Source organism: Aspergillus puulaauensis, chromosome 3 (assembly GCF_016861865.1).
Source record: "Aspergillus puulaauensis MK2 DNA, chromosome 3, nearly complete sequence".
Classification (NCBI taxonomy): Eukaryota; Fungi; Ascomycota; class Eurotiomycetes; order Eurotiales; family Aspergillaceae; genus Aspergillus; species Aspergillus puulaauensis.
Window position 1 is genome coordinate 1912861 of NC_054859.1, and position 26335 is coordinate 1939195.

The following is a 26335-nucleotide window of genomic DNA, read 5'->3' on the forward strand; positions in this document are numbered from 1 at the left end:
CGTGGAACGGCCCTTCCATTGCCCTATTTGCAACCAAACATTTAAACGAAGGTGTGCTTATAGATCGGATCCAACTCGGCTATGGACATATAAATAATTGATCCACCATCCCACGGATTCTTTAAAACGCCATATGCAAACTTGTAAGACGCGCGTCGAAGCGGAACTTGACATCCCAGCCTTGCCACAACAGCGACAAAAGGGGAAAAGGAGGAAAGCATGCGATCAATGCTCACACCTGAAGTGTGCGTGCGATTTTAAATATCCGTGTCGGACGTGCTCGGAAAGAAACGAGCCATGTGCCTATGAGAGACTCGTGCAGAAGAACTCAACTGTAACCTCAAATTCTCAAACATCGCACATGCTTGCGACACCGGACGACTTTCAGATGCCTTTGGATTGTGCCCGCAATGACGTGGTTGCTGAGCCAGACCCTGACCTAGATGACTGGCATTCCATAAGCAACGACTTACCGATATTAGATGAATTACTGACCGTCTGGCAACAACCCAATTGGGACACTCAAGGCCTTTTTGACTTGGCGTCCCACGAACCATCTACTTCCCTCAACCTGTTCAGTCAGAGTCCTAAAAATCAAATGCAGCCCTATATTGACAATACCACCGTATCGACATTGGCTCGCAATCCCGCAAGCACTTTCCCTTTCCTTACCAGGTTTTTACAGTACGGAGGACTGTTGGACTCGTTCGAATGTGGCAGTCTTTTTGAGAGACAGCAAATTATAAGTCCGCAGCTTCGGCGCAGATGTACGAGAGGGACATGCTCCGATGATAATGATCCAGCTATAAATATCCAGGATCTTCCATCGGAAATTGGCCCCGTTGATGTCGCGAGCCCCTCGTTCTCAGAAGCGCTGTTTACTAGAACAGAGTGCCGGCCACATCTTCAATATACCCAAATGCTGTTTACGGATGCAAGTACACCTGATGACCTTATCAATTTAACGCCTAACTTCATGATGGACGACCAATCTCATTCTACTACTACTAGCTCCAGTGGGATACACGAAGTGTACCAATCTACTGCGGTCAAGATTGTACAGATGATCAAGGAAGTCGCCTTTTTGAAACCGAGAGGATCCAAGATTCCCATTGACTGGTCACCAGTTATTGAACAGGCATGTCTTGAGTTCTTCTCCCCTCTAAATCTAGAAAAGTCCTTGATTCTTTTCTGGTCATGCTGGTATGCGAACTGCCCTATCTTACACAAGCCAACCTTTATGGCCGAGACCAGGTCCCCTGCCTTGGTTGCTTCGCTGGCCCTTATCGGCGCATGTGTATCGCCTGATCCCGCCGACCGCATACGTGCAAGTGTATGGTTCGACAATGTGGAGGAAGTAGTGTTCAGTGACGAATTCCTTCAAGATGAATCTATCGAATTTTCCCACGATTCCGTCTACGACGATCCCAAAATCTGGGGAAGGCTGGACGCTCTTCAGGCAGCATTTCATATCTGTGTATTGCAAAACTGGGAGGGTTCCATGGAGAGCAAACGGCGCATCCGACGATATCGATATACGACGGTGGTGGCTGTAAGTGTATAGGTATTTTCTTTTTTGAAACCTTGGCTAACTGCAGGTGTATCAGATTGCGAGAGAACTTGGTCTGGAAAAGACCACTCTCGAGGATCTTCAGCTAAAGGATTTCTCTCAGTTCAAATGGACAGACTTTATCTTACTTGAAACATTCATTCGGTAGGCCACTCTAAACGGGCACATTGAAATACCTGGGCTCTCTTCATTAACCTTTTGGCATCCAAGAACGGCAACATACATTTTCCTTGTCGACTCTTACTTCGTTGTTTTCCACCATTCACCGCCACGAATCATGCTGGCCGAGCTTCAAATGGATTTAACCTGTTCTGAAGCCTGCTTTGAAGCGGAGACTGCGGAGGGTTGTTTTGCCCTTCTCTGCAGCTGGGCTAGATCTAGCCAAAGTCAGCCGAGGCTTAGCATACCAAGGGCAGTGGAATTGCTGTGTGGGACCCCCGACCAGAGTTTAGACGTGTTTCAAAGCCTCAGCATTCTGAATATGTTTACAATCGTGACAGGTATGTGGTAAACTCGATCTTTTTGATCCTTTAAAAATGAGCTGCACAGCCGATGATGCCGATTTTGGCTAACAGTTGCTAGCGTTACACACCCTAGTTTTTAATTGCCAGACATCGTTGACTTGCAGCGAGTCTACCATCACTTCGGCCGAGCGAGGGCTCATGCAATGGTCATGGGCGTGGAATAACGGTTGCTACATGAGCAAACTCCGTAACTTTTGCGCTGGGGAAGACATGTGGAAGCACACAGGGTTCATACAGCATGGCCCGGAATTCTGCCTACTAGCTCGTGTTGTGCTAGAGCAACTCAAGGCACAGCAGGATAGCAATTATGAGTCCCAGGCTGCGTGGTCAAGCAGCAACGGGAGAAAGTCCAATGGCGCAAAGTTTGATAACAGTGACATGAGCCAGGTTACTCAGCTGATTAGGAAATTTCAGCATTTCTCTGTCTCGGAGCTTCAATACCCGTGGCTTTAGGGGGAAAACCCGAAGCAGGGCCATGAAGAGGAAATTAAAATATATCAATGGCAACCTACGATCATATATCGGAATATAGCTCAATTACCTAAAGAATGTCCATCCTCAACTACACCCACGGAATAGGACCATTCCACTTTTAGATCCTCTTTTATTTAGTAAACTTCGAGACATTCAAAACGCCTTTACTAACATAATCCTATCGTCGAGTTTAACACGGAAAAATCTGTTTTGACCCTGCGGATGGGACTGCGGGGTTGGAATGGGGAGAATCGATGGAGTGTGGGGGTGGGATGAATCCCGCTCCAATCATGTACGATGTGTTACCAGTCACAGCGTTTTTGAATCTATATCGTACACTATGCACACCTGTATAAGAAGCCTCAAACTCCTCTTTGCATTCAACTCTGCTCTTCTCTGTCCTTGCCCATTCTTGATACTTCTCCATTCCTCCCCATTCCTCTGCAGGAGTCGCCCAAAGCCATACAGATATATGAACGAATATTTCCTTGGCGACACTTACCGAAATGGCCAATATTGAAACCCCGTCCTGGGGTAAGGATGGTCTCTACGGACTGACGTCAAAATGGCCAGTGGCCCTTGACCTGGCCGGTTCCAACAACCCATGTCGGCTGGAGGGGGAGGTTGCCGATCTTGTTGTCCTGGGCAGCATTCCAACGGGAATCTCCGGGACCTTCTACCGGGTGATGGTTGACCCATTCGTGCCGCCAGACGAGCGCAATGTCCCCATTGACGGAGATGGGAGCATCTCTGCGTTCCGCTTCCACGAGGGCCGAGTCGACATGCGAATGCGGTACATCGAGACGGAGCGGTATAAGCTCGAGCGGAAGGCTGGAAGGGCCTTGTTTGGACTCTATCGCAACCCATACACGCATCACCCGTGTGTACGCGCGGCAGTGGACTCAACTGCTAATACCAACCTTGTCTACTGGGCCGGTCGGCTGTTAGCCCTGAAGGAAGTCGCTCTTCCTTATTCGGTAGACCCGGACACTCTTGAAACACTGGAATATGACCCTTTCAAGGGCCAGGTAAATGCAAAGACATTCACAGCTCACCCGAAGGTTGACCCGGTGACAAATGAGTTGGTTGTTTTTGGCTACGAGGCAAAGGGGCTAGGGACACTGGACATAGTTACCTATTCACTCGATGCAGTGGGTCAAAAAACTGGGGAGTTCTGGCTAAAGTCTCCCTGGTGCGCCTTTATCCATGATTGTGTGATCACCACCAATTTTGTTGTTCTTTTCCTCTGGCCTTTCGAGGCTTCAGTGGAGAGAATGAAACAGGGAAAGCAGCACTGGGCATGGAACTATGAGCGGCCCGCGACATTTATTGTTGTCCCTCGCCGAGATGGTGCCGGCGCCCAATATGGCTGGACACCAGGAGAGCATCGGGTGTATTCCTGGAGAAATTGCATGCCAATCCACACCGCGGGGGCCTGGGAAAGCAATGATGGCAAGATCTATGCAGAAAGCACCCGAGTGCACGACAACGCGTTTCCATTCTTCCCGCCAGAGGATGGTCGGATGCCAGATCCAGAGACCAAGGGTGACTTCGTCCGGTGGGAGTTCGATCTCCGCAAGCCGAGCGGTAGCATGGTGCCGGACCCTATTGTGCTACTCGATGTGCCTTCGGAATTTCCAAGGATTGATGAACGCTTTATGGGCCGTCCGTACAACTTCGTCTTTCTCAACGTGTTCATTCCAAAAAGCAGCGATGGGAAAAAGAATATCTTCCAAGGTCTCAATGGGCTGGCCATGCTGAACAAGACGACAGGGGTGCCTCAATACTTCTATGCTGGCGATGACTCCCTCTGCCAGGAACCTATCTTCATTCCCCGGTCGGAGTCAGAAGGTGATGGGTGGGTAATGACCTTGGTTGAGAGGAAGGCATCAAATCGTTGTGACATTGCGGTTATTGATACCAAGAGCTTTAGCACCCCAGTGGCTATTGTCCAGCTTCCGTTCCATGTTAAAGCGCAGATCCATGGGAATTGGGTCGATGCTACTCGTCGCGAGCCTGGTCGAAGCCTTGCCAGACAGTATGGAGAGCAGATAATCAGCGGCAAAGGGTCACTGGAGCCCCTGTAAGCACTTTCACTGGAGCACTTAACAATGATTTTAGTAATAGAAGATTGCATAAAAAAAAGGCTTATACTCTCCACAAAGGCTCATGATCAAAACTTCCTAATTAGTATCCAGGATCTCAAGGCTAGTTAATATATGCTTGCTTGGTAACAGGTGCAGGTGGTTGCTGCTGACAGGAAGCAGATAAAATCACGCACGTAGATGTGATACCGTAGGCTAATGAACACCAGGCCAGAGTCCTGCGGGGAAATAAAACACCGATTCTTGCAACCTCGTCTAAGAACTCGACATCCTCAGAGCAACCAGCGCATCATGCCTGACCGCGAGAAACCAGGGACCAAGACATTCACCGAGGCCACGCCTTTACTGCAGAAGGCAGCACCAATCGTGTCTGCGCAGGAATGCCAGCAACATAAACAACTGCTCCGATGTTTCTTGAACTTGAAGCAGACGGTCTCGAAGACAAAAGGCCTATTCAAGACAGAATATGCCCATAAAAACAGAAATGAGTTAGACCCGATAGCTCGACAGTCGGCGGCGGAGGAAAGTCGGTGGTCGATCTATGTCTCGCGGGCTATCCATCGATTTTCTGTTTGGTGGACTTCTTTATCAGTGACTGGCACACCAGGACCGGGTTCGAGTCAGTTATTAGAAAAGTCGTACGGGCCGCATGGCGGGTGGACATGGACAGGGGATCAGATGCCTCCATTAGGTATGTATTCTTGACTCGGATCCAAAGGAGCCGACTAACTCGGATAGAACAGATGTTTTGATGGTCCTCCATGCACTGACACTACATACTAAAGCCTTCGGGGACGATTGTTTTCGATATCGAAAGATGGCTCTATGGAACGAAGGATTTCCTCTTCAGCTGGCCTCACAATATATAGACCCGGACAACTGTAAATATTCGTGTCCCGAGCCTTGCAGGCTGCAGTTCGAAAATATGACAAGGCTGGCATGGGATAATGTTCATGACCCGGACAATCTTCCTATCGAATGCTTCCGGTGTCAGAAACAGACCGCAGTGCCGTGGACAACACGGCGCGGCAAAGGACTAGCAGATGATGGGTTCTTACAAGTGTGCCAATGGTGCAAGTTTATCCTACGAAGAGACGCTCTTCTCGCTCAGAGGCTCCGCCGGGATTTACATCTACTGCTGGAGACCAATGTCCCGTTGCCTGGGACATGCTGGAGCGTCGACGACGGCTTGGCTCCCAATGAAACGACAGACGAGTTCTTAAAGCAGCCTCTAGTAGACCTGTTGCTGGAAGAAACTCGCCCGACGAATCTATTCCCGAATATGACTCAAATAATCAAGGCGAGCACCGAGGCAGTTGGGAGTCAATCTGTAGCCATGCTTCATGATATCTTCGAGCACTATCAGTATGTCGGAAACTCTTCCTGCGATCTGTATGCCGCTGTGATGAGAGTATCGACGGCATCAACGCTGCATCTCGATTCCGATTTCGAATCATCGCAGATCGAGAGCCGATACATTGATTTTTTGCGACGGCAAAACAAGGGATCGTCACGGCGTTCCACTCCCCAAACAGATATCATGGATCCCCTCAATTTGTTCTGGAGCACGCATTTGCTGAGGCCGCATTCATACTGTGCCCTTTCCCGACGATTTGGCAATACCGTGCCAGTGGATTGGGGCCTGCCACATGGATCTCAGACTTGCAGCCTGTGCCAGACGCTGTGTCCACCTTCGTTCGCCCGTCGGTTTATCCGAGGTCTTACTACGTTGTCAGAATGGAAGGAGTGGCTATCCACTGTGTAGACAAGGACCCCATGTTAGTAAACAGCGTGTTTATAGACCAAATTCAATTAGGAAGGTCGAGACGGACATCTTGACTACAGCTCCTCAGTCTGGAGAAAGTGGAGTAATATCGGCGATGTGGCCGACCTCGCATGTTGACAGCCGACCCCGCATGTACTGTATTATGCCCCAGCGGATCTGGGACTTATGGAGTTGTTTGAAGCGGGGTCAGGAAGGCAGTTGTTCACCACGAGGCAGGACAGAGACAACAATGTCGACCAGTTCTGCTGAACCTAGGAGGCGCTGGACTTCGCCTGGGAGGAATGAGGTGTCGGTGTCTACTCCGACCCGCAAAATCAAGGCATGCGCAGCGTGCCGGAGACAAAAGGCCAGCTCTTTTCCGCGGTAACTTAACTTATGAATTGAATTGACTAACGCATACCAGGTCAAATGTCATATGGACGATAGGGGTTCGCCATGCCGTCGGTGTGCAAAACATCGGTTGCAATGCTTTGTGAGTAAAAACTTGCAGACCATCATTGACGAGAAGACCCGGTATGACAACACCTCCCATTTACAGGAGCCGAATGTAACAAGAGTCGTTTAGATACACGGATGCGATATTGGAGGATCTAGAGAATACGCACTTAGTTCTACGAGAACTGGTTCAAAGGGCTGGCCTGCCAGAACCCAAAGTGCTGCAAACCACGGCCCTTCGCAGGTCGCTGCAGCCAGATGCCAGCCACGATATCAACTACAACCCTAGCGACTGCCATATCGACGACAATGGTCTATCACGCGACTGCTCTCCTGACTCCGTGGGCGAGGGCTCCCTCCCTCACGCTCCTATGCAGTCTCTATATGCTCTGACTAAACTAAAGTCATTACGATCCCCAGGTGTACTCGACCAGCAACAAGGCCAGGACGTCAATGACTTTATTGGACGTGGCGCAATTAGCGAAATCGAGGCAGGGAGACTGTTCACACTGTACCGCGATGGTCTTGATGCCTTTATCTACAACATCGGTTGTCGTTACCATTCTCTAGACGAGACGCGGAGGAAGAGCCCTATCTTGACGGCTGCCATTCTCACAGTCGCGGCGCTCCACGACCCGCAGTCCGAAGACACCTACACTATCTGCAATTCCGAGCTACGCCGCTTGATATCCCTAACGATGTTCGACCGCCGCGTCAGCCGCGATTACCTCCGCGCCATGTGCGTCGCATCGTACTGGCTGAGCGAGCTGTCGTGGCGCATCTCTGGACACACCATCCGTCTTGCCTCCGAATGCGAATTGCATGACCAGCACAGACAGGCGGTTAATAGCCAGAGTCCCGACGCGGCTGATGGGGCGAGGCTGTGGTTCATCCTGCGCGTGTGTGATCAAAGACTGGCGACGCTGTATGGGCGCCCAGCAATTGTGCATGAGGATTTATCAATCCACGAGGTCCAGAGCTTCCTGCAGTCCCCTGTATCGAATCACCAGGATCAACGCTTACTGGGACAAATAGCCTTGCTGGACATTTTCAAGAGTATTCGAGAGCTGTTTGGCTCGGACAGGGACAAGCCCATCCCTCGAGCCTATCTCCATCAGCTTGCACATTTTAACAGCCAGCTCGACATCTGGCATAGACATTGGGCGGAATCAGTTTCTGGTAGGCATATCTTAAACAATAAAGAAAACAGTACTTACTTATCATATTGATCTAGAGCACTACGAGCACATTGGCGTCTTCCCACGCAAAGCCCTGCATTTGCATTGCCAGTTTGCAAAGCTGCATCTCAACTCCCACGTATTCCGAGGCCTCCCAGCCGGGCAGCCCATTCCGCATTATTTCCTGGACTGCGCCGCAGCCGCCATTTCCGCAGCGACATCCACAATCAATTTCATCCTCAGCGACCCCGACGTCGCCGCGCTGGTCGTCGGCATGCCGTCCTACTTGCACTGCATGACCGCCTTTGCGTGTACATTCCTTGTCAAGGTGGATCTCAAATATGGGAACGACCTTATCGAGCCAGACCCAGACTACGTCTGGAACCTCACTACGAGCCTTGTACAGCATTTCCGGTCTGTGCCGGCGGGTAAGTGGCACCTTACGAAACTGATGGCACCGGGCTTGGAGAGGATGGCTGCGATGTTGGATCCGAGGAAGAGAGCGCCGTTGCAATCCCTTGTACAGGGCTTTCCTGACATCGATGGGCAGTTCTTCTCTGTAGCCCAGGAATCGGATTTCATGGACCGTTTTTCGGGGGTTGGAGATGGTTATGAATTCAATTACACGATGAATGTTGGATTGCCGCCTCTGCCATGTGTGGGTATGGACTCGAGCATCCAAGAGTTTCCAAGTCTGTGTTAGAGATACCTAGTAGTGACTCGTTATTGAAGATATTATACGGAGTAAGATAACTGAAGATGTAAGCTGTTATTATAGTCACAGCCAGGCAGCTAAGCACCGTTAACATCCCCCAGAATGGCAGTCAATCTAGCCCTTACAGCCTCTCCCACCTCCTTTGTAGATGCAGTTCCCTTCATATCCTTGGTCTTAACTCCGCTGCTAAGAGTCTGCCCAACCGCGTCCTCGATCGCGCGGGCCTCTGTTTCCATCGCGAAGCTATAGCGCAGTAACAGTGCGGCGCTGAGAATAGCCCCAATCGGGTTCGCAATTCCCAGCCCAGCAATATCCGGCGCGGACCCATGAACCGGCTCATAGAAGCCCTTCGTTGGCTTGTCACCCCATTGCCTGCACGGCAGATCAGCCAAGCAGGCCGAGGGGAGCACACCCAGGGTCCCAGGGATAACACCAGCCAGGTCCGAGAGAATATCCCCAAACGTGTTATCCGCGACGACAACACCATTGAACGCCGTCGGCCGCATCATCATCAGGGTCGTCGCGCTGTCCGCCAACTGATGCACGAGCTCGACCCCCGGAAACTCATCCGTGATAGTCTCCTCCACAACTCTACGCCACAGACGAGAAGTCGCCAGAACGTTATCCTTATCGCAGCTTGTTACCCGTTTCCGCGGGACAGCGTCAGAGAGGGCAAGATGCGCAGCCATGCGCGCAATGCGCTGGATCTCGCCCTTCTTATATGCCCACAGATCAGACGCGTACTCCGGTTCCTCGGTTTTGGGACCGTAGAATGCACCCCCTGTGTTCTCCCTCAGGACAATAAACTTCGCGCCCCGGACCAGCTCCTCCTTGAGCGGTGTCTGCCCGCCTTCAACGTACTCGCACGGTCGGATATTCGCATAGACATCCGTTACCTGTCTTAGTCGGAGAGTCGCGCCTTCGGGGCCCTCGAAGCCGCGTCGTTTGCCATCCCATTTGGGACCCCCGACGGATCCCATGAGGATGGCGTCGGCTGTTTTCCCCTGCGACAGTGTTTCGTCTGTTACCGAGACGCCGTGTTGGTCGATTGAGGCGCCGCCGAAGGGGCGGTGGATGAAGGTGAATTTGGCTCGACTGTTGGGCAGCGAGGTTATCGCTTCGAGCACGGCGACGGCTTCATCGCAGACTTCAGGGCCGATGCCGTCGCCGGCTATAACGAGGATTGAGAATTCGGGGTTTGTCATGGTCAAGGCGGATATAGAAAGAGAGAAGTAGGAGTATAGTATAGCTTTGAGTGATGAATGGGATGATGTCTCATGAGCAGCCCGGGGTATTGCACTTTTATATACTTCCATGCACCTCGAGTAGCTGCAACGGAAATTAAAGGCATATTGAAACCCCTTGTAAGACCGACTATCATGCAAGTCCGGGGAAATCTCCGGTCATTGAATTACTAGTTCAGTTATAGAAAATATCTGCGTGATACTTCCCCGAGAGAACTCGGCGATGTGGCCGACCTTGCATACATCCAATCAGCTCCAACTGCCCAGTCTCATTTCTGCCATCAAGCAGACGAGCCTGGGAGGCTTACCTGGAGATGGCTAGATCCTATCCCTATGGGATACTCAGTGTTGGTATATATTTAGGAAGTGGGAAGGCCACACGTGAGGATTGTCAAGCAAAAGTCGTGTTTTGGCTGCTTCATGAGCCACTCCTTTCCACACATCAATCCGTCCTCCTGTGTAGCATACCTAGCCTTGACAAAAGGATGGCAGTGCAAGGTCGTGAGAGTAACAGCCAATCCTGTACACCGGGCCCCAAAGACTCCACTAACGCTGAAGCTGCGCAACATGTGGAACTGGTCAAGTCGGACGGCGCCTGCAAAACTGATATTGATAAGTTTGGATCATACGACAAAATCGACCCCCTCGAGATCAAGCTTGTAAGAAAGCTTGATATGTGGATTATGGTATGCTGTACCTCTATAGGAGCAGCGCAATCATCCTGGAAATCGCCGACTGTTGCTAACCTTCTCCTTTGCAGCCGACGCTCTGGGTCATGTATTTTCTGAACTTCCTCGACCGCAACGCAATGGTCAACGGAAAACTAGATACACTGTCTGAGGATCTTGGCCTGGTGGGCTCCCAGTACAATACTTGCGTCTCAATCCTGTTCGTGGGCTATCTCGGCGGCCAAGTCCCTTCCAACATGCTTTTGAGTCGGGTACGGCCCTCTTGGTATATGGCAGGTATGCACAATGGTGTCACGGTCACTGAGAAGTGGTGGGCTAATCCAGACATGCAGGATTCATGATTTCTTGGTCGTTGGTGAGCTTGCTTACCTATAAAGCACACGACTATCACACAATGCTAGCCTGCCGGTTGATACTCGGTATTGTCGAGTCCCCAGTACGTCGAATCCTCCATAGTTTCTTTCCTCCTTCGACCTAGGGCTCATCAGGCTTCGTTGCTAGTTTTATCCGGGAGCGCTTTACATGCTGAGTATGTTCTATACACGCAAAGAGATTGCCACAAGAATATCCATCTTCTATACGGGGACCATGGCAGCCAGCGCCTTTACTGGCATGATCTCCGCTCCCATCTTCTCGCATTTAGGAGGCGCCCACGGACTTTCAGGATGGCAATGGTGGGTCCGCAAAAAATAGCAGGTATCTATCTTACATTGATATTCAGACTGATGTGTGGACAGGCTCTTCATCGTTCAAGGCGCAGTATCGCTCTTGGCTTCCATCTTATCTCTCATTCTTTTACCAGACACACCAAGGCGGACGTGGTGGCTTACAGCTGAAGAGCGAGTACTAGCCGGTACACAACACACCTCCACTCCAGCTGTTGATAATTATATTTCTACTTCGCTAATATTCTCTCCGCACAGATACGCGGATAGCCAGAGACGTCACAAACCGCACCGAAGCGGCCACAAGCGTCTGGACTGGACTCCGCGAGGCCTGCACTGATCCACTTACATGGGTCTTCTGCTTAATGGACTGCCTGCATCTCTCTGCCAACGGCTTCAAGAACTTTGTCCCAACACTCGTCAAGGAAGTCGGATTTGAGACTACCACTGCCCTCTTACTCACCTGTCCCCCATTTGTGCTGGCCGCATTTGTCACGATCATGGTCGGCTGGAACAGCGGCCGAATGAACGAACGGACCTGGCACATCACGATTTCGAAGCTGGTTGCCATTGCGGGCTTCATCATATGCGTCGCAACGCTTGACACGTGGGTTCGATACTTTGGCGTCATGGTCTTCGTGAGCGCATCCTATGGCGTGAATACTCTGATTTTGGGATGGGTGTCTAGTGTTCTCGCCCAGTCGAATGAGAAGAGGGCTGTGACGCTTGCGTTGTGCAATACATTTGGCAATTTGTCCGCGGTTTATACGCCGTATCTCTGGCCTGATAGTGATGCACCGCGCTTTGTCACAGCCATGGCGTCTTCGATCGCATTTTCAGCGGGTGTTATAGCTTGCGGCTGGGTGCTGAGGTTTGCGCTCATGAGGGCAAACAGGAGGCTGCGAAATGAGAATCCAGAAATTACAAACTTCTATGTATACTGATTGCTGTTTTCTGTCGGCTTTTATTTGATAAAAGATGCTTTTCGCTGTGTCTTGCCATGTCTAGCCCTTCACCGGGCCGTGGCGGCTGAATGCTACAGGACAGTATTTGCTATGTTAGTATAGTTGTAATAAATAGCTGGTTTGAACCCTGAACGAGCGTACAATGAATCCCCGAGAGTATGTCCTGTTTTGGATAGACATGATATTGTTATATACACTCAGATCCGATGTATCTCGATCTGCTCCACTCCACCCGCCATGTCATTCTTAACCTCTACCCGCGCATCCTCAAGCCCCTGCTGCTCCATCGCAACAAAACGAGCAGGTCTCTTCGGCTGCGTCGCTTCCTTATCGCGGAAAACCCAGAACCGCAATCCCTCCTTGAAGACCGTATCGATATCCTCAAGCCTCCTATTCGCCGTCTCAGGGTAGAGGAGATAGATCGTCGGAATCGAGAATACATTGAAGAACACCCAGATGAGGTAAAACCGCCACCGCAGATTCTGGATCCCGATCGGCGTAATCTGCACGACCATGTAGTTGATCGCCCACTGTGCGGCCACGCTTGCGGACGCGCCTGTCATGCGCATGTGCAGCGAGTTGATCTCCGTGTTGTAGAGCCAGGCTGTGCCCTGCCAGCCGAGGCCGAAGAAGACGTAGTAGAGGAAGATCATGGTGACGGATGTGGCGCCGAATCTGTACGATGAGGCGCTGTCGTCTGTGTACTGGTTGAATCGGATCAGAAGCATGAGGAGGAAGTAGCAGACGGAACATCCGGAGGACCCGATTAGCATTGCGCCTCGGCGGCCCCATTTGTCGATGAGCATCATGCCGAGGTAGGAGAAGAATATGTAGTGAACGGAGTTAACGGCGGTTAGGAGGCGAGATAGCTTTTCCCCAAGCCCCACGGACTGGCTGAGCACAGTTGGCAGATAGTAAGAGGTGGCGTTGACGCCGGATAGTTGAACGATGATCTGCGTGCCCAGACCGAGAAGGAAGCGTCGGAGAGTGCCTGGGCCCTTGGCCTGGCCACGCAGGAGCATACCCCAGGAGACCTTGTTTTCAGTTTCAGCCCTGTATGCTCGTAGGATTTCATTGCGCTCCGCAATGACAGTGGGTGATATGGGCGTGGTATCCTCTCCCTGGATACGAGCCAGCACGAAATCGGCTTCGTCCACGCGGCCCTTGGAGATCAGCCAGCGAGGTGACTCGGGAAGCCAGGGCGCGGTCGACAAAATAATGATGCCGAATACCAGCTTCAGTGCAAGTGGAAATCGCCAGTTGACACTACCCTCCACGTAGGAGAGCCCAAAGGTCACCCAGTTGGCCAGGCTGAACCCAGCAACGTTGACCACGAGGCCGAGGACGACCAGTTTCCCTCGCCACTTGGGCTCCGTTGTCTCGCTCTGGTACACTGGGGTTGTAGCAGTATTCAGGCCGTTCCCGAGACCCGTCACTAGGCGCCCGACGATCATATGTGGTACACTGAACGCCGTGATTTGCAGAATTGCTCCTGCCATCATGACCGCTGTTCCGAGAATGATGGCGCGTTTGCGGCCGAGTATTGACCCAAATGCGGAGCCCGATACTGCGCCGAAAAAGCATCCCACCGTATATAGCGAAGTGATGGTTCCTTGCATGCCCGCGTCTGGGTTGCCCATGGTATCCAAGAATTCTTTTGTAACAATGATGCCACCTAAGCGGATAGTCAGTAGCGAACAAACAAACGGCGGTTCAGTGACGTACTAAAAACGGCTTGGTCGTACCCAAATAGGGCCATTGCTGAGGTACAGCAAACCGTGATCCATATCAAGAGACTTTTGCCTCTACATTCAAAGTAAGACTTCATCATCAGATATCGCACTGGGTCTGACTTGTAATATCCTGGGAACTTGCAATCCGGGGAGGTATTTATATCAATGGAGCGCATCCCGACGAAACATGTTTAAAGGTCGATCCTGAGGGGTTAGTTAGGGACTCCTCCACAAAACCCCACTGTAAGCAATTTACTGGGGAGGCGAGGTTGGCGGGTGAGGATGCTCCACAGGATCTCGGGCAAGACACGGACCGTCATGTGGATCTCCAACCGGCTATATCGCGCCAGGAACGGGAATCCACGAGTTCTCCATCCACCGCTGTAGCAAAGGGCAAATGTCGATGACTTGATGTCGGAGATCATAAAACTCCACCGGTAGCGCCGACTCAAGTACGGGTGTCCGGTGTTCGGCTACAGCAGTCCGAATTACAGCTTCGAACATCTTCGCCAGCGGCCAGCGATGGCTACAGATATGCAAGCTGTATGCCAGGGAATGGAGGTTCACCGAGACATCTGCTTGAAGGCACTTGGTATGCACTATCCAGCTTTAGTACGAGGCCCGGCAAGTTACGGCTGACATACCGATGTAGAACCTAGCTGCGACGAATATGGCAAGAACTAGCAACGGGCTGCAGTATCTCAATTTGTCTTCTTCCATGCGACGGATCTTGGCGGCCATGTTCTCGCATGCGTACATACAGCGGTGGTTGGCATATGGCCACTGTCAAATTAGTCCTGGTTGCAGGTTGGGAAGGCAGTGCGTTGCTTACAGAGTCCGAATCGGACTGAACCCCTTGAGGGAGCGATGACTGCGATTGTAGCAGTGAAATGACACCCCTGGCGAATGTTAGCCGAAATCATAACCGGGGCGATGAACCCACATATTCAGCAGGCAATTTGTCAAGACAATAAAGGGTTCCATTTCGCCACGCGAATCCTCGTGGGATACAGCGTTGATTAAGCGGAACACGGCCGCTACAAATTCTTCCCGCCATATTGTGAGCCGCTCATCCAGCCGCTGTGCTGTGGTTTGCCAGTCCGGATTTCCCGGCGTGCTATTTGATTCTCGTGAAGCTTGCTGGAATCGATGCACCGCCTCGAGCTCAACGGTACATAGATGGATGCACATTGCGAACCCAGACGAGAATTCGAGATTTTCAATACGTGTTCCTGCTTCTCCCGAGACTTGACTAGCCCAGCTTCCATCACTGCATGGAAGCCTAGCTGGCGAGGTGGACGAAGACGAGACATGGCTCCCCACGTTTAAAGCAAATACACTGTCAAGTATCTCGATCATCCAGCATGTGCGCAAGCGTTCTTCATAGTCAATATCTGGGTTGATTGCGAAGGTTTCAGTAGAGCCTAAAGAATAACGCGGTCCTCCAGCTCCTGCTGACACCTCAAGCTGCTGAGACATTCTAGCATGAAAAGTCAATTATCGTATCCATAGATGAAGAACGTCAGAGTTACCTCCTGCACATGGCGATCAGGTTTCCGTATTCGCTCCACTTGCCTTCACCCCAAAAGAGCATCGCTAAAATGAGCAATGCTTGGACGGATCGTAGAGTCGTTGATGTCAGGCACTCAAGAATCACCTCCTCCCGGATCTTTTGCGACCATGCCAGCCTCTGCTCCCACGGCATTCCACCCACATCGAGTACACACACAGCCCTGATCGCTTTCGCAACCAGGCGCTGCTCGGGACGGTCGTCCAACAGAACATTGCCGACCGATGTATGATGCAGGATTGGAAACCATGATTGGTATTGCTGAAGCCACACCGACCGCAGTTCAAACTCTAGACCTTCGAGCCATCGGGGTGACGATGATTCTGTGTCGTGGCTATTATCCAGGGACACATCCAACAGGGTCCCATTTTGAGACCGAGGTTCAATCGCTTGATTCATCGGCTGGTCATCCAACAAAGCCGCTCCATTGCTCACAGGGACTTCTGACGGCTCAGGGGACAGTCGGCTCACAACCTCGTCCATCCTCTTTTCCAGCGTTTCTTGGCTCTGGTGAGCTTGAAGATCATCTTTGTTACGGAGTCACATACCTAGCCGCTTTTCCAGCTGGGCCACATATCCAGCTCGTAAACCTGGCCGGTGCTCGCGGGGTGTATACCCGCATTCAAATCCGCTCTTCGCACAGAGCCCACATCGCGGCCTTCGACGATCGCACGCGACTTTGCGCTGGCGGCATACGGTACACCTGCAGTAAAGAATGGCGTAAGCCGGCCCGTTTGGACTCGGTAAAAGCAAGAATTTAGATGACTTACGCCGGTTTCCGGTCGGGGTCAGAGGACATGGTGTTGGAGACGAGGAGGAAATTCGGGGCGTGTCGAGGCCGAGCGGGCCGTCTTAAGTAGAAATCCCTCTCCACGCCATTCTCTCTCCACACCATTAGACCCACTGCCTTCTCCGACTCGGCCCTGGAATCGTTATCTGATATCCAATCAGAGATGCCGATGTATTGCCTACTGGCTCTTGAGAGAAAACCTGGAGCAAGATGATCCCGCTGCGGAATGTACATGGCAGCCGTTCGGTTTAATAGCCCGGCTACGTCCCACGTCGAGACCTCTTGCAAGACATTTCTGAATACTGACCCAACATGACTGTACTGAGTGCGAAGACGCCAGACAATGTCGATCGACTGGCCCGAAAAGTCCAATGTAAGAACACCTCAACCATAACGTACATTGACCCGCTAATCGACTCTCAAGCACTTGTCACAGCCAAAGACACAAGCGAGAGGGTCCTGATCGGTATATCAGGAATCCCAGGCTCCGGCAAGAGCACACTCGCAGCCTCTGTGGCAGCACGGGTCAATCAACTCGAGAAATACAGCCGCCAAGCCGCAATCACCCTGCCAATGGACGGGTACCATCTCTCCAGAGCACAGCTCGCCGCAATGCCTGATCCCGCAACCGCGATTCACCGTCGAGGCGCTGCCTTCACATTCGACGCAGAGGCATTCTACAGACTAGTTCAGCGTCTTCGAGAGCCATTGACGCCTTCGACTCCTACTATCTACGTGCCTTCGTTTGACCATGCCATCAAAGATCCTATCGCCGACGACATTCCCATTCCGTCCTCGGCCAAGATTGTTATAATCGAAGGCCTGTATCTGAGTCTCAACCGCGAGCCCTGGGCCTCCGCAGCTGCCCTGATGGACGAGATATGGTTTATCGATGTTGACCGCGAAATCGCTCAGGCGAGGCTTATCAAACGGCACGTTGCGTCTGGGATTGTGCCTGATATTGCCGCTGCAGAGCATCGGATTGAGAGCACAGACTTTCTGAACGCGGATGATATTCTCCAGAATAGACTGCCTGTACAGGACGTAATTCCAGGAAATCGAGTTGGTGAAATCCCGGATCTAGACGTCGGATAGGTGTTTGGAATAATCGAAACTCACAAATCATTTGGTTGTCCTGAGAATAACTAGCTAGAGTCATTAATTAGACCGTTGTCTGATATCAAAGTACAACTATATCCTTCTCGTCTTCAAGGCGTGCATAACTGCCCCTAGACATGCTGTGGATGCTGGTACGGTAAGGCTGCAGCTTGTAAAGTAATACCTAAAACGCTATCAGAATGTTTCTGCCAGCAAACCAGGCGGGACCTGACCAGTATTCATGTCACGCGAATCGCTTTCGATCTCGACCTCGGGCTTCGACGCTGCATGGCGATCTATTCAGGGTAGTTATGCGTCTCTGCGCCGGTCCGTAATATTGGGTACAGCTGCCAGCCAATACTCAACCGACCTATTTCGGCAGCTTTGGCTGTTCTCTTGCGAGCTCTGTCGCGGCTAGCGATTCCCAGGCCTGTTAGAAAGCTTATGTTGTATTAATGCTGTAGTGTACAAATATTCTCTCTATTACACGGATTTTAGGGATTTCTCTACTGCAGCTATTTCTGTATGGTTTTAATCTTTTATGTACAGGTGTTCAGGATTTACACAGGGCCTGAAATAAGTAATCTAACTTTATATGACGACTACAGCGCCAGATGTGGACGCCGAAATCGTTCGACTCTGGGGTTATAGCAATAGTCTGGAGTTCGGCTTTTGCTTCTTTGATCGTCACATTGAATTGGACTGGCAATACTGAATATAAGCGATAGACAGCTCCTATGTACCGAAAACATCGAGAAAGTGGTTGTCAAACCACGAGAGAGCCCCTGCACCAAAGTCGTCGTACTCGATAAAGGAACCACTTGGATTGAATACCATATTTTGCCCTACATTTCCACCTGCAGAGGTGTTATAGATAGGCCATGTAGTCTCTTCATTGGTACCATTTGGATCGAGATCGGCGATCATCCTGATCCAGGCTCCAGATATCTTCTTGGCCAAGGCTTTGTTTGCTTCAGAAAGAAGCGGCGTCAGTCTGTAGCCTTCGCCTGGTATGTCATTGAAAACATATGCTACCTATTGATAATTATTAGCCTTGTGTCGTTCACGGGAAAGAGACCGCGGTGTGCTGGGGTCTTTAACTTGCCTCAAGGAAGTGAGCTGCAGAAACGTTGGCTGGTATACCGTCTGGGACGGCGTCAAACCTGTAACTCCAACTGGGAATTCCATGTTGAGACCAGAGAATATTGGATTTTCGACGCCAGGCAATATTAGTGACATCGCCACCGAAAGCATTACCCCGTCGGTCTTGGAGACCCAAATACTCTAGATCAGGTGTGGTGTCGTCTATGACTACAGGCCAGGCCTGGAGGCTGGGGATACCCACACTCTGGATGTTAGGATATAACAATGCAAGCTCGTCAACAAGCTCGTTTACACTCTTGCCGGTTGCATTCTCGACATTGTCCGCGAAGACCGGTCTAACCATGTTTTTAAAATCATCGTCCGAGTTGATGATGCTCACATTAGCGTTGCCACGAAGACCCCGAAAATAAGCCCCTTCGTCTGTATTGGCGCCGATCAAGATCGGAACGTGGACGAACCTACCGTCCCGGAACTGGTTTGTTGGGTAATCTTGGATGAAATCGCCATCCATCACCGGCGCCCACGGCGTAATGCCAGATACGTTGACGGCGTGATTAATCTCATCGAACGGCGCATTCCTGAGGCAGGGAACAGCAGCGGAGGTCCCCACAGTGCGGGCACAAGACGTATTCAACACGAGTCGATCGAATTGCTCTTGGTCAGCGATAGTGCTGTTGAAACCACCAGGATGGAATCGAGGAATGCGGCCCCCGAACCCAGACTCCCCGATAGCCGCCCGAAAAAGTCCATCGTCACGGCCTGATATTGCTGTTAGTCTACACTAGTAGTGGAGCAAGTGACATGAACGCAATTTCTCACCATTGTAGGCCAATATCTGAGCCGCTAGAGCTTCAGCGCCACAGCTCTGGCCTACGATAGTCACCTTTGCGGGATCGCCTCCAAATGCAGCTATATTTTCGTTGACCCAGCGCAGGGATTGACGCATATCATGATACCCAAGATTTACAGCGCCAGCCTCCATAGCCTCCTTGCCCATAAGCCACCCCCACACCGAGAGACGGTAGTTAATGGTAACACCGATAAATGGCTTGTCCATGTTGACAGCATCTCGCACGGCGTAGCTGTAATTGTACCGCTTGTCCGAGCCTCCACCCTTGGCAAACCCTCCTCCATGGATCCAAACTGCAACCGGCAGTCGGGAGGGTTGGTCAAATTAGCCGGGCGAACAATGTTAAGGTAGAGACAGTCTTCTGACATGGGATAGCCGGACCAGTCTGCATTCGGACCGGTCCAATCAATACCATAGCCCCAGCAGTGTTCCTTGTATTCGGTGGCAGGTAGGACTCCGTCCCATGATTCATTGAGAGGTTCGGCCCGGGAGAAGCGGACTACTTTCTGCAGAAAATTAGCAACTGTGCTTTACCGGAAAAGTAGCAGCAAAAGATACCTACTTGAGCATATCGGATGCCTAAAAATACATCTTGGTCGTATGTGGGTAGGTGACGGCCGCCGTATGTCCCATTCTTTGTATTGACACTAGGCCCGGAGTATGAGATGGAGCCAGCAAACGTAGCACGAACCAGGCCAGCTACACCCAGGAGGGAAAGAAGATTCATGGTGGCTGTGCATTAAATGGAGATGCACACTAGACTTGGCGCTGTATTATGCGTCTTCTGGGGCCTTATTTATAACTTTACAGTATCCCAAAAGATAATATGGATCCAAGCAGTCCACACTTGTGAGATAATATTTAGTTGCCGGCCATGTACGCTCGGGTACTAGATCAGAATGCATGAGCTTATCTCTCTCGAGCGCAATACTGCCGACTTGATTATATCTAGGGGTATAGATGTAGAGCGTAGTGAGTTGAGAGACGGTGAGAATCCTGGTTCGTGTGGTTGCAGTAGCTAAATACCTTCAATGACAATGACTTCGAACAATTCTAGAGTGGGAAGTATAATTTCGCCATTATTAACCTCCAACTCCTTGTCAATACGCAGTGCGCGCGCTTTGATATTTCCGCGTACCACCCTGATCCGTCCACCAGATATAGGGATGTGAGGACCGAAATTTTGTTTCCTAGCACCTGACATGTTGATCAGATGCACAACGACGCTGGACCCCGTGGTGTTGACCGTAATATTCACCTGCTCTGCGATCCTGCATGAGAGTATTTCCTTCGCGCCACCCTCCTCGCTGAGTACCCCCCTAAAAAAGTCTCGGTATACGGACAGCCCGAGATCGCGATATCCGCAGCCGACAGTGAAGGGGATGACAACTCCTCTACCACGCCCAAAGCTCCCGGTTGCATACCCCCTTTGTTCGACTTGTGTGTTCCCGTACGCCCTTTCTGGAGGGGAGAACGCTGCATGGGCGAGCAATTTGTAACCTCCCCCAGTACCGGCCTTCCATTCGAGGAGATGATGTGCGCCATAAAGTGGAACAAGAGGACCCGTATATATATGGTCGTGCGTGTTCAGCTGGGGCAGTGCAAAATATGACGACCACAGTTGCTCGCGTTTGTCATCTAGAGCAAGCCGTCGGGAGAATGGAAGCGACCTGAGCTGAGCCGTGCCCTCGTCCGTGATACCACTAGACCCAGTCGTGACGAGATGTCCCCCAGTGAGCACCCAATTGTCAAGAGCAACAGCTGTCTCTCCTTGGAGGACGCCGATATTGGGTAGAATGATAACCCCGTATTTCTTGAGCCTTCCATTCTCGACCATTGCCACCACATGCTCCTGTGCAATGATGTCGAAGAGCACATGGGTTTCCTGCATCGATAAGTAGAGCCCTTGGTATTCGCTGAGAGCCTGCTGGTATTGCTTTTCTGTCATATGAGCTCGATAAGGGCGTACCAATCCGGTCATAGCACAAGGGCGCAACCCGTGGTAGATGGCTCCCCATTTCTTGTGGAAACGGGTTATCTCTCCTGCGGTTTCTAGGCACAAGTACGGGATCTGGCCAGGTGTGCCCATCATATACGTCGAAGGATTTCCGCCCCTAGAGATGCACTGGAGAAGGTACTGGGCGAAGTGCGCGGGCTCCTCGCTGGCCATGCGGTAGGGCATATCTAGGAAACACGTCGAGTTGACCAGCACAGGCACCTCCGGCCGATATGACATCCATGAACTGACGGTTTCCGACGTGGTATAATGCCAGAGCTCCCGGCCAACAGCGTTGTTAGCCTCATGGAACATGATGTCGGCAGACTTTCCGAGGATTAAGCAGGCCGTTGGGAGCCGTTGCGCTATGAATGCACGAATTCTGTCGGTGATCTGGTCAAGCACTTCGCGGCTAAAAGTAAGCCACCGGGGATAGCTGCCATCCTGGGGCCCATTAGGCAGCTCCTCTCCACCGGAATACTTGAGCCAACGGGCTTTGCATTCGGCGCAGTGACAAACTCCGTGATAGCGCTTATAGTAATCTTCCTCGTTCATCGTCGTCCAGTTTATGAAGAAGCCATCGAATGGGTACCGCTTCACGACCTCGTCGAGAATGTCGAATATCCGCTCTTGGTAGTAGCCTCCGCATGGACACACGGAGACGAGGCCGCCGGTGTGTCTTTGCATTCCACCAGCCGGTGAGACATAACACCATTCTGGGTGCTCCTTCGCCGTCTCTGCATTGACCTTGGAGAAGTCCATTCGTGCCAATAGACGTATCGCCCTGGAGTTAGCAGCAGCAAAAGCATCTGAGATCAGATCGCCACTCTGCCGTTGCGCAACCAGTGGGTTTTTGGCGTGAAAGGGTAGCTCGGTTGGATATTGCGCCTGGATTCCGCCAACGCCAATGAGCCACGCATCAGCTCCGAGCTCGTGGATGTAGCTAGCAACCTTTTCCACGTCCATATCCACATCAACTTCGCGCAAGTTGGTCTGGAGCATGCTGAATGGCTTGCGCCACCATTGTTCGGTGTGGGAGCTGCCTGTGTCCCCCATGCTTTCGGTGTTGGGTCTTGTGAGATTTGATCGAGGAGAGTGAGAGAAAACAATAATTAGCCTGGCAGCCATGCAACGCGCAATTTATTATAACCACAGCTTGCTTGCTTATTATGGCCCAGGAATCAAGGCAGCGACTTGGCGACGGCTAGCGTTTTCACGGCTATTAGACACGCAAACATTTGATAGCCGGCTGCCTCGATCATCTCCTACGGACCACAATACATTGAGTAGGGGCTACTAAGTGCCCCCGATGGGCCCGGTTAATATACCAGTCAAAGCGAAAGACCCCGGAAAGTTCTCAAGAAGCGAAATTGTATTCTGCTCTTGAAGCGATGAGATTCATTATAAAACCCACAAAATCACGAGAGGGCACTTCTCTCGGCTCCTTGCTTATAGGTTTGGACCTGAATACTCAATAATACATACCTAATTCCGGTGGTATTTACGGCATGATGTCCTTCATGAGCATCCCCTCGCGGTAAGCCGTCAAAGCACCCACTTTGAACATGCCAATATTGACAGTGAAGGAGTAGCCTCCAGGGCAAGACTGGTTCGTCTGGTTGGATCAATATATACTACATAAGATTATCTCACCTTTCATAGCCCTGATAACCGGAGCATCATCTGGCATTGGTGCCTCAACCGCTGTCCTCTTCGCCAGTTGCGGAGTGAATACTGTTCTGACCGCGCGACGAGCTGATAAGCTGGCTGAGGTAAAGGAGAGGTGCCTTGCAGCGTACAACGACTCCGGAGCCACTTGTGATGAGAATACTGTTGTTGTTATCGAGGCCGATATGTCGAGCAAGGTGGATCTTGAACGGGTAGCGGCAAGACTCGAGGGAAGAAGACTTGACATGTATGTTAATTCAGGTTGGATAAGACTTGTCACAAGACTAAAAGACACAAAACTTTATAGATTGGTCAACAACGCTGGAATGGTGCGAGGAAGGGAGCATGCTGGTGGTACGTCTCCCCCCCCCCCCTCAGAGACTATGTACAACTAACTGGGGTTTTATCTTTTGCAGATATTGGTAAGATTGGCATGGTGAACACTTCTTTCCGGGTTATTTTCTAATAGCTAGCCCTGCCCAGCGGACGATGATATTGATGCAATGGTACAAACGAATGGTGAGAAGGCATATTTCCGTACACTGCTAGTCTGGTTAACCACATCTGCATATTAGTCGTCGGCCTCATTCGGTTAACCCAGGCCGTCGTACGCCACATGAAAAAGCAAGGCTCTGGTGTACGTGAACCATTCCCCAGCCAACATTGTACCATGGATGAACTTTTCTAAACCCAGGTCTATATAGACGATAATAAACCTCGGCTCCATAGCAGGAAGAGAGGCATATGCAGGAGGTTGGTTTCACGCCCAGGGACTTAAATGTACCCGTTACCAATAATTTTGGATAGGCTCCATATATTGCGCAACCAAATTTGCCGTTGCAGCATTTTCAAATTCCCTGATGAAGGAGCTAGTCAATAACCCCATTAGGGTGTGCGAGATTCAACCTGGTGGGATTTTACCCTATCGTCTGCTCATTGACATGTTAAAACTGCTGACTCGTCCGGGGAGGTATGGTCGAAACGGAGTTCTCCATTGTCAGATTCAGGGGCGACACAGACCGCGCAAACAGAGAGTACAAGGGTTTAACTCCTTGTAAGCATGGCCATAGCCTCCGACATTATCGCATACATATGACTGACAGTAATTTCATAGTAACCGGGGAGGATATTGCGGAAGAAATTGTCTGGTGTGCAAGTCGGCCTGACCATGTTCAGATTGCTCAGATGCGTAAGAATCCATCCCCAGACTTCTATTTTGCCCCTGAGTTGCTTACTTAGTCTCAATAGTTATTTTCCCAACTGCTCAAGCATCTGCTGGAATTAGCTACCGGAAGCCTGAATGACGGGAAATCCAGCCTATGGTGGCTCTTTCGTTGCTTTAAATAGACATCGACAACTTGTTGTGCTTATATACCTACAACGGTGGAATACTACTCTACTTGGCTAGTAGTTACATGTTTTGGCTAGAGGTCTCTAAATCAACTTTCCATCTTTACCTTGTCATATTTTAAGAAAAAAAGTAGTTAGAATCGCCTTCTGAGAGAAAGCCCGGGCCCTTTGCTAACGTTTTGTACGTACTGCTAATGCACTCCGTAACCGTGACCATGAACATGAGCTATATTTGTCCTTTGATGGTATCTTGAGTTTTCATAAGAAAATAGAACCATATTTCTCGGGTTTAGAAACAACAACGTGATCGATAATCCGATAGGCATGTCTTCAGACTTACAGGCTATGCTGCTCCATCAAAAGACCGCTCTCTCCATTAATTTCCCTATCGAACCCATTGCGCTTCTCGAACTCTTCAAACTCCTTGCTGCCACGGCGAAGATATATGCTGTCAACTGACCGTTCATCTAGGCCCTTGGATTTGGCTGCTGCAACCATACGCTGGAGCTCAGCATCCGCCTTGGCCCGTTTGAACCCTGCGTTGCGGGGATACCAAAACTTTCGCTCTCTTGTGGGCTTGAAATCTGGCACAGAATCACGGCCGAGGTTGCGGAGGATCACTTGCTCAAGAAGACTCTTTGAATGCAGTTAGGGGCTGGCTCATATTATGGATTTGGAAGGTGGGAGGATTACGGACATAATTGCCATCTGGGCGGTTGAGGTTGTATGGACTGTGGAGCGAGACATGTGGGTTGGAAATAACTCGGGCGTAATGCAGGTAGTTTGGACTCGCGCAGTGAGGAAGGAGACCATGCAGAAGAATAACATCTCCCTTTTTGGCGACGATGGTTGAGAACTGTTTGCAATCTTTGATGTGTGCGCACTGTCGCTGCTGATGATCGATGGGTGGGTCAAGGCCTTCGGGGTGGGCATAGAGGTACTCGACAACACCTGGTACAACAGGGGTCAGAGTGTATGGATGGATGTATCTGGAGTGATATTCTTACCTTTGAGGGCGTCTTCACACACGCAAGTGCCGCCACCTCGAGCCGGAATATCAGTGAAGGCATGGATCACCGTCAAGGCATTCCCTGACGAGTCAAGAAACATACGGTACCAGTCATCGTCCGTATGCCAACCGCGCAGGTCTTGAGGTCGGAATGGTGCGGAGTCGTCAATCTGAGAGGCTTTCTCGCTACTGCCGAAGTTGATGATGAACGCGTCTCCGTAGTATCGTTCGCGCACCGGGTCGATCCTATCCGCGCCGCCGCAAATTTCAACAATTTTGTCCCAGGCCTCTGGGGTAAATTGTTCAGCTGGGACCTCTCGATGCCTGGGAAGATGCAAGTATTCGCTGTGCCAAGTGGACCGGTCATGCTCATCATAGCCAACCCTGACCCATAGGTCTTGCATCCATTTGTGAATATATTCTTCCTTGATTGCACCTGGGACACAGAGCCAACCCTTGGTGAGGAAATGGTTGACTTCCTCGGGCGAGAGGTGCTTGTACGGCGGCATTTTCCTGCTTTCGTTTTCACGGAGTCTATATTTATAAATGTAGACTCGACTGGAGACGGGCTTGTTGGGGAATAAGTTGATCATATGAAGTTAATGATAGGAATTTATAAATACGCATTTAGAACTAGAACTGTTATCATATATGCTAGCTGCTGTCCAGCTTACGGGTAACTGATTTACTCTGCATGTGCTTGACAATGCCTTCTACCTGCGGCTCTTCACCGGAGGATAGACAGGGCTTATAATAATAATCTTATTTTTTTCTTTAAAAAAATATCGTTATCCGTCTCACCTGAGAAGCAGCCTGA

The 26335-nt window shown here is 50.8% G+C and overlaps 15 protein-coding genes across 15 annotated transcripts; 9 read left to right on the forward strand and 6 right to left on the reverse strand.

Annotated features, from left to right (window-relative positions):
• Window positions 1–361: 361 nt before the first annotated feature.
• On the forward strand, window positions 362–2547 carry APUU_30766S (uncharacterized protein; the record flags this gene model as incomplete). Its single annotated transcript, XM_041701895.1, has 4 exons — window positions 362–1552; window positions 1608–1714; window positions 1781–2070; window positions 2153–2547. The coding sequence occupies 4 exons, from the start codon at window positions 362–364 to the stop codon at window positions 2545–2547; spliced, it is 1983 nt and encodes a 660-aa protein (XP_041554735.1).
• A 527-nt stretch (window positions 2548–3074) lies between these two features.
• Window positions 3075–4655, forward strand: APUU_30767S (carotenoid oxygenase family protein; the record flags this gene model as incomplete). Its single annotated transcript, XM_041701897.1, has 1 exon — window positions 3075–4655. One exon carries the CDS (start codon window positions 3075–3077, stop codon window positions 4653–4655), a length of 1581 nt encoding a protein of 526 aa, XP_041554736.1.
• Window positions 4656–4964: 309 nt separating this feature from the next.
• APUU_30768S (uncharacterized protein) lies at window positions 4965–5425 on the forward strand (the record flags this gene model as incomplete). Its single annotated transcript, XM_041701898.1, has 2 exons — window positions 4965–5364; window positions 5412–5425. 2 exons carry the CDS (start codon window positions 4965–4967, stop codon window positions 5423–5425), a joined length of 414 nt encoding a protein of 137 aa, XP_041554737.1.
• Window positions 5426–5598: 173 nt separating this feature from the next.
• APUU_30769S (uncharacterized protein) lies at window positions 5599–6438 on the forward strand (the record flags this gene model as incomplete). Its single annotated transcript, XM_041701899.1, has 1 exon — window positions 5599–6438. The coding sequence occupies one exon, from the start codon at window positions 5599–5601 to the stop codon at window positions 6436–6438; it is 840 nt and encodes a 279-aa protein (XP_041554738.1).
• A 342-nt stretch (window positions 6439–6780) lies between these two features.
• On the forward strand, window positions 6781–8775 carry APUU_30770S (fungal specific transcription factor domain-containing protein; the record flags this gene model as incomplete). Its single annotated transcript, XM_041701900.1, has 4 exons — window positions 6781–6822; window positions 6863–6972; window positions 7025–8073; window positions 8129–8775. 4 exons carry the CDS (start codon window positions 6781–6783, stop codon window positions 8773–8775), a joined length of 1848 nt encoding a protein of 615 aa, XP_041554739.1.
• Window positions 8776–8864: 89 nt separating this feature from the next.
• On the reverse strand, window positions 8865–9992 carry APUU_30771A (isocitrate/isopropylmalate dehydrogenase family protein; the record flags this gene model as incomplete). Its single annotated transcript, XM_041701901.1, has 1 exon — window positions 8865–9992. One exon carries the CDS (start codon window positions 9990–9992, stop codon window positions 8865–8867), a length of 1128 nt encoding a protein of 375 aa, XP_041554740.1.
• Window positions 9993–10516: 524 nt separating this feature from the next.
• APUU_30772S (uncharacterized protein) lies at window positions 10517–11061 on the forward strand (the record flags this gene model as incomplete). The annotated part of the gene is made up of 2 exons (XM_041701902.1): window positions 10517–10717; window positions 10792–11061. The coding sequence occupies 2 exons, from the start codon at window positions 10517–10519 to the stop codon at window positions 11059–11061; spliced, it is 471 nt and encodes a 156-aa protein (XP_041554741.1).
• A 247-nt stretch (window positions 11062–11308) lies between these two features.
• On the forward strand, window positions 11309–12329 carry APUU_30773S (uncharacterized protein; the record flags this gene model as incomplete). The annotated part of the gene is made up of 3 exons (XM_041701903.1): window positions 11309–11394; window positions 11458–11573; window positions 11644–12329. 3 exons carry the CDS (start codon window positions 11309–11311, stop codon window positions 12327–12329), a joined length of 888 nt encoding a protein of 295 aa, XP_041554742.1.
• Window positions 12330–12547: 218 nt separating this feature from the next.
• Window positions 12548–14259, reverse strand: APUU_30774A (sugar porter family MFS transporter; the record flags this gene model as incomplete). Its single annotated transcript, XM_041701904.1, has 2 exons — window positions 12548–14025; window positions 14076–14259. The coding sequence occupies 2 exons, from the start codon at window positions 14257–14259 to the stop codon at window positions 12548–12550; spliced, it is 1662 nt and encodes a 553-aa protein (XP_041554743.1).
• Window positions 14260–14419: 160 nt separating this feature from the next.
• Window positions 14420–16452, reverse strand: APUU_30775A (Zn(II)2Cys6 transcription factor; the record flags this gene model as incomplete). The annotated part of the gene is made up of 7 exons (XM_041701905.1): window positions 14420–14682; window positions 14728–14866; window positions 14916–14982; window positions 15027–15563; window positions 15616–16153; window positions 16202–16356; window positions 16424–16452. The coding sequence occupies 7 exons, from the start codon at window positions 16450–16452 to the stop codon at window positions 14420–14422; spliced, it is 1728 nt and encodes a 575-aa protein (XP_041554744.1).
• A 303-nt stretch (window positions 16453–16755) lies between these two features.
• Window positions 16756–17538, forward strand: APUU_30776S (uncharacterized protein; the record flags this gene model as incomplete). Its single annotated transcript, XM_041701906.1, has 1 exon — window positions 16756–17538. The coding sequence occupies one exon, from the start codon at window positions 16756–16758 to the stop codon at window positions 17536–17538; it is 783 nt and encodes a 260-aa protein (XP_041554745.1).
• Window positions 17539–18637: 1099 nt separating this feature from the next.
• On the reverse strand, window positions 18638–20222 carry APUU_30777A (uncharacterized protein; the record flags this gene model as incomplete). Its single annotated transcript, XM_041701908.1, has 4 exons — window positions 18638–19404; window positions 19465–19788; window positions 19851–20001; window positions 20058–20222. The coding sequence occupies 4 exons, from the start codon at window positions 20220–20222 to the stop codon at window positions 18638–18640; spliced, it is 1407 nt and encodes a 468-aa protein (XP_041554746.1).
• Window positions 20223–20513: 291 nt separating this feature from the next.
• APUU_30778A (alpha-amylase family protein) lies at window positions 20514–22547 on the reverse strand (the record flags this gene model as incomplete). Its single annotated transcript, XM_041701909.1, has 1 exon — window positions 20514–22547. The coding sequence occupies one exon, from the start codon at window positions 22545–22547 to the stop codon at window positions 20514–20516; it is 2034 nt and encodes a 677-aa protein (XP_041554747.1).
• Window positions 22548–23002: 455 nt separating this feature from the next.
• Window positions 23003–23847, forward strand: APUU_30779S (uncharacterized protein; the record flags this gene model as incomplete). The annotated part of the gene is made up of 7 exons (XM_041701910.1): window positions 23003–23028; window positions 23078–23100; window positions 23154–23406; window positions 23467–23513; window positions 23576–23581; window positions 23643–23678; window positions 23735–23847. 7 exons carry the CDS (start codon window positions 23003–23005, stop codon window positions 23845–23847), a joined length of 504 nt encoding a protein of 167 aa, XP_041554748.1.
• Window positions 23848–24845: 998 nt separating this feature from the next.
• Window positions 24846–26027, reverse strand: APUU_30780A (uncharacterized protein; the record flags this gene model as incomplete). The annotated part of the gene is made up of 3 exons (XM_041701911.1): window positions 24846–25145; window positions 25207–25460; window positions 25517–26027. 3 exons carry the CDS (start codon window positions 26025–26027, stop codon window positions 24846–24848), a joined length of 1065 nt encoding a protein of 354 aa, XP_041554749.1.
• Window positions 26028–26335: the final 308 nt, after the last annotated feature.